Raw genomic sequence first — 11,288 nt, 5'->3', positions numbered from 1 at the left:
TTTCCCCAACGTAGGATGCAATTACAGGGAAACGTTGGATCAGCTTTGAGGTGGCAACTAGAAAAAAAAATAGCCCACAAATCGCTCGGGGCGAGCGAGCCCGTCGCTCTCGCAATAGCCAGGACGCGCGGGACGTGGCTGCAGCGGCCACCGGCGACGGGAAACGGCGCCTCCCGGCCTCCTCCACCCCAATCTGGCCATGTCTCATCTCCTCCACGACATCCTCTTCCCTAGAAGAGCTCCGACGGCGGGATCGAACCAACCTCCACGAGCACCACCTCCACCCCCGCGGCAAGCGACTTCCGATCCGTCTGCTCCGGCCAGCCATAGAGCTCCGACGAGGTTCCAGAACCCTGAAGTGGTATTCACAACATCTGCTCATGGATCCACTGGAGGCCAGCAGGTACTAGCTCTGTCCCCTTCACAAACCCTAGGATTTGACTGTTAATATTGTTTACAACATTAATATGTTATGTTAGCAACAAAACCAAATGTTGTTAGGCACACTGAAAATTGTTGTGTATGATACCCTGAAAAAATGTTGTTGATGCCCTGGAAAATGCTGTTAATACCCTGGAAATTGTTGTTCTACATTTTGGACGAAATTCACTACATATGATGTGTAATTGTTGTGTATGAGATTGTTGTGTATGCAAGATAACTGTGAGTAAATTAACAATGTTAACAATGTAAAATCAATAAGTTTAAAACATTAATTTGTTATGTTAGCAACAAAACCAAATGTTGTTAGGAACACTGAATATTGTTGTGTATGATACCCTGAAAATTGGTGTTCATACCTTGAAAATTGATGTTGATTCCCTGAAAATTGTTGTTCTACATTTTGGACGAAATTCACTACATATGATGTGTAATTGTTGTGTATGAGATTGTTGTGTATGCAAGAGAACTGTAAGTAAAAATAACAATGTTAACAATGTAAAATTTATAAGTTTACAACATTTGTTTTTTGTATTAGTAACAAAAACAGATGTGAACTAACCGATCATTCAAAAAATAACAGGAAATTGCGGATGATGAAGCTGAATCAGGTGCGGGCTTTTTCGACCTTAACCAGCCGCTTGACTCAGATGATGAAGATGACACCCATGAGCCGATCCAGGAAAATGGAGAAAGTGGTGGTGAAGGCAACTTTGATGAAGATGTATCGTCACAGCCTATTGTCCCATTTGTTGGCATGCAGTTTGATAATGAAGATGTTGCACTCAAAGTATACAATGAATATGCATACAAGATGGGCTTCGGTACTAGGATTTGTAGCTCCAAGTACAGCCGCAAGAGGGGATGTGAACAAGTGCTAATAAACAGGGTGTTCGAGTGTGTGCACGCTAGAAAGGGAGCAGCAGCTGCAACAACACTTGGAGGTACATCAGAGAGCGCTGCAAGAAAGCAATGTTCTGCAACAGATATGAGCAGCGGGAGCAAAAACACTAGCCACCAGCCTGCTAGTGCCTCAATGGAAATGTCAGATTCTAGGCAGAGAAACAGGGTGGTTCGTCACAATTGCAAAGCTCACATGATCATTCATTGAGGGAGGGATCATTCACTGTTACAACATTCACCAGTGAGCACACACATGCACTTGTCAAAGAGCTTGGACGTCGTAGGTACTACCGGTCTCATCGCAAGATCCCGGAAGAAGACCTCGAATTCTTGGAACTAATGCATAACCGAAATCTGAAAACATCTGATATCATGGGTATGCTGGGTGATGTACATGGAGGCGACATACGAACTTTGGGGTATGTCAAGAGGGATGTTACAAATGAGAAATCCAAGATGAGGGCAAAATTGTTGTTTCGGGACATGGACCTAACATTGGAATACTTCAAGAAGCGACAAGATGAGAACCCAAACTTCTATTATGCAAAAGATGTCGATGAAGATAATGCTGTTCGAGCGCTGTTTTGGGTTGATGGAAGGACCAGATTGTTGTACCCCAAGTACAAAGATTGTGTATTTTTCGATACAACATTCTGCACCAACCGCTACAATATGCCCTTTGCACCAATTGTTGGAATCAACAACCATCTGCAGACAGTGGTGCTAGGCTGTGCTTTGCTTGCCAATGAGACCAAAGATGGTTTCAGGTGGGTGTTTGAAAGGTGGCTTGAAGCAATGGATGGAGTGCAACCGGACCACATAATGACCGACCAAGATCAAGCAATGGGAAAGGCCATTTCAGAAGTATTCTATGATGCAATCCACCGAAACTGCTTTTGGCACGTGATCCGGATCGCGAAAACAAAGGTTGGGAAGCCAATGCAACAAGGAGAGCCTTTTGCACAAGCATTTTGGGCATGCATCTTTGACACAGATACCGTTGAGCAGTTTGAAGCTAGTTGGAAACATGTGATGACTTGGTTCCAAATGGAACAAAATAAGCATCTGAAAAACATGTGGGACTCGAGGAAAAAGTGGGCTCCCATATATTTTAGGAGGAACTTTTCCCTTTCACGAGTACAATGGGCAGGTCTGAGGGGCTCAACTCTTACTTCAAAACTTTGGTTCACCCGTCTGACTCGGTGTTCACGTTTGTGAGGCAGTTTGAACTATGCCAAGACATGATGCTCGACAGAGAAGACAATGCAGGGTTCATTATTGAGACAACAGAACCACCATTGTGGGGCAGGTGAGGTGTTGTTGTTACAAATTTAATTCTGTGTTAACAACAAGCAATAATAGTGTTAACAACAATAAAATAAAGTGTTAACAACAAGTTTTGTAACAATGAAAAAGGAAGTGGTAGGTTTGTAACATTATTTTCCTTTGTGAACAACATCTAGTAACTTTGTGAACAACAATTATTAGCAGTGTTTACAACAACAATTTTAACAAATGGAAATTGTAGAAGTAGTTTTGTAACATTTGTTTCCTCCTTGTTCTACAAGTACTAACAGTGTTAACAACAACTTTTTTGAGCAGGCTCAACATTGAGAAGCAAGCATCTGTCTTCTACACTAGAGAAGTATTTGACCGATTCCAGAAACTTATTTCTGAGAACACTGCCTTTACCCTTGAGCAACAACAAAATGATGCTAGTCTACGCTTTTCCCTGGTTGCTAGTGATAGGAGAGACACTAGAACATACCGAGTTGAAGCTGATGTTGCAAATGGATTATATGATTGCAGCTGCAACATGTTTGATATGTGTGGACTAATTTGTCCCCACATAATCAGGGTCATGGTGCACTTGAATATCCAGATGATACCAGATAGGTACTTGTTAGAACGGTGGTCTCAAGCAGCTAGTAAAGGTGCTCCAGTTCCTGATGCCAACACCCATCCTCACATGTTTGGCATCCCTGGAACAAACACTCTGAGGTACAACAGGCTATGCCGCAAGATGAATCGCCTGGCATCCGATGCGTGCTTTAGTGATGAAACTTATGAGTTGGTGTCTGCATCAATTGATAGTGTTAGTGAAGTTGTTGATGCAAAGAGAAGAGGTGGCGACACACAACAAGAAGGTGAACCTGATGTGGTTCAGGTGCAAGCGCAACAACAAACAGCACAAGGAGGGTTGCGAAACCCACCACGGCAACAACCTAAGGGCCGCCCGAAAGAATCGGAGAAGCGAAAGAAGCCTCTACTTGAACAACGTGAAGATGCTGCAAAGAAGAAGAAGAAAGGGAAGAAAGATGAAGAGACAAACATGGCGGAAAAGACGAGCACGACCGCCAAAAGAGGCACGGCTTCTAAAAAGAAGAAGATGTCGGGAACAAAGGTGACGAAGTGTCCATTGTGCTTAGGGGATCACCATTTGGTTGATTGTCTTGTCATGAAAATGAAAATATCTGCTGCGCAAGAAGCTCAGGGAGTTGCGACACAACAGGATGAAAATGTGCCCGAAGTGGAACTTGGTCTCAAGCTGTAGTTTTGTTAGTATTGTTACCTACATATAGCTCTCAAACTTATGTTGCCCCTTTATAGTAGAAAACTTTGATATGGTTGTGTTATATGTTGTTAATGAAGTCTACTTGTTCCTGATTATTCGTAACCTTCAATAAGTTGTATATTTCTTTGGAAACACTAACAACATGAAACAAAAGAAAAGAATTTGGAAACCTGACATCAAATTATTGTTATGTTGTCAACAGATCTTTCGTGTATTTACAACATACAAAAAAGGAACATATATTGCCAACAAAAAATCACCTGGTTACAAAATTTTGTTGAGTTTACAATGGAACTATCATGTATTTACAACATACATAATATAACATATGTTGACAACAAAAAGTTCACTTGGTTACAAATTATTGTTGAGTTTACAATGGAACTTTCATGTATTTACAACATATATAATAGAAAATATGTATTTACAACATAAATTATATTAGTTACAACAATGAAGTATGGAAAAGAAGAATTTGGACTTGGGCAAAGTTTTCTGCAAAAACCTGAAATGAAATTATTGTCATGTTTACAACAGAATTTTCATCTATTTACAAAATTAAAAATGGAACAGTTGTTGTGTGCAAGTTGTTGTATTCAGGTTCCTGATTACAAAACTTTATGTAGTTTACAATAGGAAATAAATGTATTTACAACATATTGAACCAAAAACAAACTGTTGTGTAAACAAACAAGTGAAATCACATGCATGTTGAACATTCATACAAATCCATAGCAACAAAGTTATCATTCATGGGGGGAAATGTGCTTCCCATTACAAAAGTAACCAACCAACCATACACACAAGTTCCATTTGTTCAGCCATAGACATAAGTTTCATTGGTTCGACACAAACTACATTGCACCAAAATACATATCCTTCCAACAACTATCCTAGCTACTCATATGTCTCCTCCTCAAAGATCTTCTCGTAATCTTCTGTGTTCGTGGGGTGTGTGATCAAATCTGTAGCGAGAATCATGCGAAAATAAGGGATGCCATTCTCGTCGAAGTTCTCCATGACCTTCCCATCAAAGTTCTCCATGTAGAGTATCACAAAGAAACCACAATCAAAGCTGAAATGACAAAAGGAGAATGTATTAGCATTGGGAAAAAGGACTAGCAATATAAGAGAGAAAAATGTAGACGTATTTACTCACTTGTTGGGCTGCTGTGGGTAGTCAGTAGGTCCTCCATGTTTGAATTTAGTGATGTCAAAACTGAAGGCTTTAGTCTCTTTAGCAAGAACATCAAAGTTTGTGATCTGAACAAAAAGTGCATGAAATAGTTACATAATCCAGTAGTGTTAGTCACAAAAATTATGAAGTAAGACAACATTAGTTTATATGATTTGTCACTTGGTTACAGATAAGAACACAACAACACATGTAAAACCAATAGTTACATAATCCAGTAGTGTTAGTCACAAAAATTATGAAGTAAGACAACATTAGTTTATATGATTTGTCACTTGGTTACAGATAAGAACACAACAACACATGAAAAACCAATAGTTACATAATCCAGTAGTGTTAGTCACAAAATTTATGAAGTAAGACAGCAAAAACATATGATTGGAAACTGAAAATGTAATGTATAGGTGCAAGGTCATAGTGCAACAAACCAGGTTGTTCATGGCAGACTCCATGGAACCTCCTTTCTTTGATGGTTTGATAGAATCAAACGAGTTGATTTGCGAGTGCATAAGATTTATGCAACAAGTGGCCCAATGCTTCTCATGTACAATTGGGAACCAAAGCTGCGGATGCAAAAAAGTTATAAAAACACAGCCTTGCATGGAAAAAATAAATTACACAACATTATGAACTACTAACCAGATCCATTTTTGATATCTTGTATTTTTCACAAGCAATCTTGAACTCTTGGATAACATACTTTGTTTGGAACTTGGCAGGATCCTTGATAAGTTCAGACTGCGATGAAAGGGTACGACAATAGAAATGTTGGTACTAGAAACATGAGTGCAAATTTGAAACTATTTAAACAAAAAAAAGAGGAACACCAAGGTAGCATTGTACTTACAGTCATATGCACAGAAAATGCGAACTTCTTACGACACCTTTTGTTGGTAGAGGCTTGCAATTTATTCTCGATGTTGAACTTCTCAACATAAAGGGACATGACTTGATTGTCCATGTGCTGGCGTGGCTTGAACACGGCTTGAAACTTTTTGTATGAGACAAAGAAGTTACCAATATGAACAAAGGGTTTACTGCAATGAACCAAAAATGTTGTGTTACTACACAAAGATGACAGATAGAAAACAACAATAAAAATGAAATGAAGTTACAAAATTCAGTAAAGTTAGTCACAAATTGAAATGAGTAATACAACATTAGGCAGAGGAATAGGAGTACATTGCTAGAAAAGGACATAGAAAACAACAACAAAAATGAAATGAAGTTACAAAATTCAGTAAAGTTAGTCACAAATTGAAATGAGTAATACAACATTAGGCAGATGAATACGACATTGCTAGAAAAGGAGATAGAAAACAACAACAAAAATGAAATGAAGTTACAAAATTCAGTAAAGTTAGTCACAAATTGAAATGAGTAATACAACATTAGGCAGAGGAATACAACATTGCTAGAAAAGGAGATAGAGAAACAACAACAAAAGGACAGATGACTCACGGATCAACACCCTTCTTCGGTGGCCTCAATTTGCGACTATGCCCAATGTATTTGCGGTAAGTGGATCGATGAGTGTCTGAAAGTTTCATCTTCTTCACCTTGGGAGGTGTATCAATGTCCTTTGCAACCCTCTTTTGGCGTTGCTTCTTATCATGTGTGTCTGGACCACTAGAAGCATTTCCTTTGGCTTCCTGGAGAGTAGATGCTGCAAACCAAAAACGAGTGAAAAACAGAAAAAGCAAGTAAGAATCCGAATGTATGGACAACCAACATACAAAAGACTAGGAAAAAAATGTAGAGAAATATACCAGCAGGTACAATGGGTTGTGGCACGTCCTCTTTGCGCACCGGTGTCACGACAACACAAGAACCTCCACTTGTAGCTGCAACATCAGGAATTGTAGCGAAGAACTTTGCCTCCTCAGATCCATCAGGAAACAAATCCATTTTTGGAACATCATCTCAAAAGCCAGCCGGGTATTTGCTTGGAGATTTAATTCTGGGCGACTCATCACCACTTGATGGGCTTTGCACATGAGAAATGTTTTGTGGAGAAGGCACCAGGGTAGCAGCACAACTGGGGACTGGAGAAGGCACACTAGTGCGCACCGGAGAAGGCACATAAGAAGTAACCAAGCAAGCCTCATGAGTGTGCTCCGGAGAAGGCACATGAGTGTGCTCCGGAGAAGGAACTGGAGAAGGCTTGGTAGAGTGCTTCGTAGAAGGCACTGGAGAAGTCTTGTTAGAAACCTCGCCAATATCCATCGCATCATCATTCACAACATTGTGAGTCCGATCTTCCTCAACCATGATTGGGCTTGGCTCCTTTGCATGTACATCAGGAGCTGCAGGGCATGGGATAGTGAAGCTGCTGGATGCAACATTAGCAGCATGAACATCCACCAGCAATGCTGCCATACGCTTTGCATTTGAAGCCTTCAAAAACTCCCCAAAGTTGTGCAATCCAGCAGCCACATCAGTTGCATAAAGAGCATTGTGCTTGTTGTACAGTCCTTGCAAATGTTCGGGCACCTAAAAAAGCATGGGTAACATTAGTTACAAAAACCATGTGTAATAGACACAACAATTATTGAGTAATACAACATTAGCTACAGGAAGTGTGACCACATAGTAGATATGAAATACAACAACACAAGTAAACATTAGTTACAAAAACCATGTGTAATAGACACAACAATTATTGAGTAATACAACATTAGCTACAGGAACTGTGACTTCATTGCATATTACTGTGACCACATAGTAGATATGAAATACAACAACACAAGTAAACAAAAGTTACAAAAACCATGTGTAATAGACACAACAATTATTGAGTAATACAACATTAGCTACAGGAACTGTGACTTCATTGGAGATTGCAGATAGGAAAACAACAATATAGGTAAACTAATGTTACAAAAACGAGGAATAATAGACACAAAAACTGTTGACTAATACAACATAACATGGCAAAAGTGACATACCTGCAGCTCTTCGCTGCTTGCAAACCCTTTTTCAAGCCACTCATTCAGTGATGCTGAGGGGTTAACATCAACCTCCTCACTGCCCAAGCCATCATCCCCTACTACACCAGGATCAACATGAGGCAGATTTCCATCGGTGGGAGCTACCACAGCATACAAAGTTTCTGATAAATGCAAGAGCTGCACATATAAACAAAAAGGACAGCAACATTAGTACAAACCATGGTTTACTACTAACGAAGAAAAAAAAAGGGAAAAGTAGATAGATGCATGTAATGGAAATTTACTTACTGGTCGAACCCCAAAAGCTGTCGGGTCAAGACTCAGCTTGTTCTTATCAATGTCAACAACAAGCCGGAAATCGTCATCACACACGTGGCAAAATCTAGGGATGCTACAGTTGATGGTGTGCTCTTTAGGGGCCAAAGGTGGGAAGCTAAGGAAGTCCATGTATATGGTCTGCATATAATGAAACAAGACACGGTATTAGATGAGGAATATCCACATTAAAAATATGCATTTACAACATAAAAAACAGTAACAAGTTATAGGAATAGGAGTTATACCGCGAGCATGGGAAGGCACATCGCAATCCACACAATCTACGAAGGATCAAGTTTGGAACGATTCAACAGCTTCTCTTTGAACAACCCAACCTCGCCCATCGTCTCTTTAAGTATATGCTCATCAATGGCATACTGGCCAATCTCATTGGCATCCATCAAAATACCCAAATACTCACATTTGACCAAGTTACCGGTGCCAGGACAAAGCACAGTGGCAAAAGCTATGAGACCAAAGCTCTGAACAACAAGTGCCTCATTTGTATCTTCACAATTCTCCAACACCTCAATGGCTTTAGCAATTGTCGCACGTCCCTTCTCGTTCTTGAACATATCCCGAAGGTCAGATTGTTGAGTCCTCTTTAGATATACCATGTCCCTATTACCGGAAGGCACGCCAAGAACCTTAACCACCATCTCCCTTGTGAACAAAATACTCTTGTTCTTGTGCCTGAACTCCCTTAGCTTGGGATTTGTGTGCTTCACCACATACTCAATGAGCTCCATTGGAGGTGCTGCAAATGAAGCCACATTGAGCAATGGCTTGAAAGCAGTCTTGGCGATGATAGCTCTCTTGGCATCATTCATGTTTTTTTGAACAACTTTCGCAAGCCGCTTTGCTCCAAAACGCATTTGAAACATAGCCTCTTTCGGAGCTTCTTTCGGTGCCATATTGTCAAACTGCAAAGGGAGAGAAACAACAATTACTACATAAAAGTTACAAGTGATTAACAACATTTGCAGGTACAAGGAACCACAAAAATGAACAATATTTCACAAAAATAGTTGCATGGTTTCCAAATGATACAACAACAAATAATGTATAATGTTAAGAACATAAATTTGCAGGGTTAACAACAAAAAAAGTAATGTGAATTAACATAATTCATGGTGCAAGTACAGGGAACAACAAATGTGAAACCTACTTAGTCACAAAGAAATTCATGGAAAACTACAATTCCATACTACAAAAACTCAGCCCATAACCTACAGAACAACAACAACCTAACAAACCCCAACCCCTAAAATAGCAATCCTACACACATAGATGAAATACAACATATAGATACATGAATTACAACATAAAATCTTCTAAAATCACACCTTAATTTCCTAGAAAATCAACAATGAAACCCTAGATCGAAGCAACCACGGGGAGGAGAGAGGAGGGACCGGACTCCGGCCAACCTCGCGAGGGAGCAAGGAGGACAACTGCACCACGGGGAGGAGAGAGGAGGGACCGGACAGGAGGAGAGGCGCCGCTGGCGGCGCGGCGGTACCCCGGCCAAACTCGGGAGGGAGCCTGGAGGAGAACCACCACGGGGGAGGAGATAGTCGGGCCCGGAAACGTACCTTGCAGGAGGAGAGGAGCCGCTGGCGGCGTGGCCGCGGCGCTCCGCGACGTCGCCGGCGTTGCACGCCGCCCGAATCGCCGCCCGAGTCCGTCGCGGTGGTCGCCTCCGCCCGCGGGCTCCTGCGTCAAGAGGAGAACAGGTTGCTCTGTCGGTCGGGGTCGGGTCGGGTTTGATCCAGGTTTGGGTGGGCGCGCGGTGGGTGACGTGGACGATTGACGAGCGTCCATCGCGGGCCGATCGTACGACGCGGAACACGACCGATCTCAGCACCCGATCGGTCGGCCGAATAGCAGCGTTTTCCTTCGCAGTTCCCGTCTGAAGCAGCTGGGCAGTTCCCGTCTAACAGGTCACAGCCCATTACTGTTCCTGCTGGAGCAGCCCGTGGGATATCAGGAGTACCAGGTGGGCGTGTCTCTGCAAACTTCCCCATTCCAAATCCTAGATCGAGCGAGACGTACGTGCGGCGTCGTCTTCATGAGGGATCCCACTCCACCACGAATCCAGTCGCCGCCGGATATCTCCGTCGCAGATTTGGCAGGGAGTCCGATCCGGAGACGCTAGATCCTACGCGCAGGTGATGGTAGAGCCGATGGATCGCCGTCCTCCTTGCAGATCCCCGCCTCGCCGATCTCCGCCGAGAGGATACGAGAGAGCTCCCTATGCTCCTAGGTTTAGATCGGCTGAGGAGAGGCGGGAAGACGAGAGGAGACGTGAAGAAGAGCACCGTAAGCATTAGTTTTGTTGGCCGCGAGCTAATTACGCGGCTCATTTTTGTTCTAAGCAGGCAAGTTTTGATAGGAGGAGGCGCTCGTGGATTAATTATAACCTAGGTTTTCTCACTAGTTCTCTTCGAAGTTATTGTAATCCTGCCGAGTAATCTTGACCCTCAAGAAAAAAGAACGACGGAAGCGGAAGTCGAAGGGGCCACGAGGGACAAGGTGTGGTTACTACTGGTTAGATCTTCTTTTCCGAGCCGAGGTGGACGTACCGGGAAAACTTTTTGGACGCGTCTAGCGAGCACCCGTATGCTCGTTAATTAATCCTGGCACACCCTTAAATAAGAAAAGTTAGTTAGTGTTCCCATCCTTTAAAAGATAAAGAAGGAAAGATTTCGGGGACCTGACCCCAGAAGGAAACAGGTGAAATAATTCAGATTAATTCTTCTTTTCAAATATTCAAAATCATAACTTTTGCATCAGATATCGAAATTAGGATTCGTTTTCACTTTTAAATTTCTTGCGGTGAACTCTTCAAAACTATATCTCATTTATATGTATTTTGATGAAGTGTTTTCTAAAGCAACTTCTA

The 11,288-nt window shown here is 41.9% G+C and overlaps 1 protein-coding gene across 1 annotated transcript; it reads left to right on the top strand.

Moving 5' to 3' along the window:
- The first annotated feature begins 1,716 nt into the window (after positions 1-1,716).
- On the top strand, positions 1,717-3,898 carry LOC139838326 (protein FAR1-RELATED SEQUENCE 5-like). The gene is made up of 3 exons (XM_071827734.1): positions 1,717-2,111; positions 2,495-2,653; positions 2,947-3,898. Exons 1-3 carry the CDS (start codon positions 1,717-1,719, stop codon positions 3,896-3,898), a joined length of 1,506 nt encoding a protein of 501 aa, XP_071683835.1.
- The last annotated feature ends 7,390 nt before the right edge of the window (positions 3,899-11,288 follow it).

Source organism: Lolium perenne, chromosome 3, assembly GCF_019359855.2.
Source record: "Lolium perenne isolate Kyuss_39 chromosome 3, Kyuss_2.0, whole genome shotgun sequence".
In the NCBI taxonomy this organism is placed as follows: domain Eukaryota; kingdom Viridiplantae; phylum Streptophyta; class Magnoliopsida; order Poales; family Poaceae; genus Lolium; species Lolium perenne.
This window is presented reverse-complemented; position numbering and strand designations above follow the sequence as displayed.

Excerpts from the sequence above, each read along its gene's own strand:
- LOC139838326 (XM_071827734.1), top strand. The coding sequence starts at position 1,717 with ATGGGTATGCTGGGTGATGTACATGGAGGCGACATACGAACTTTGGGG. Across the intron at positions 2,112-2,494 it reads GAGACCAAAGATGGTTTCAG|GTCTGAGGGGCTCAACTCTT; the intron begins GTGGGTGTTTGA and ends TACAATGGGCAG. Across the intron at positions 2,654-2,946 it reads GAACCACCATTGTGGGGCAG|GCTCAACATTGAGAAGCAAG; the intron begins GTGAGGTGTTGT and ends TTTTTTGAGCAG.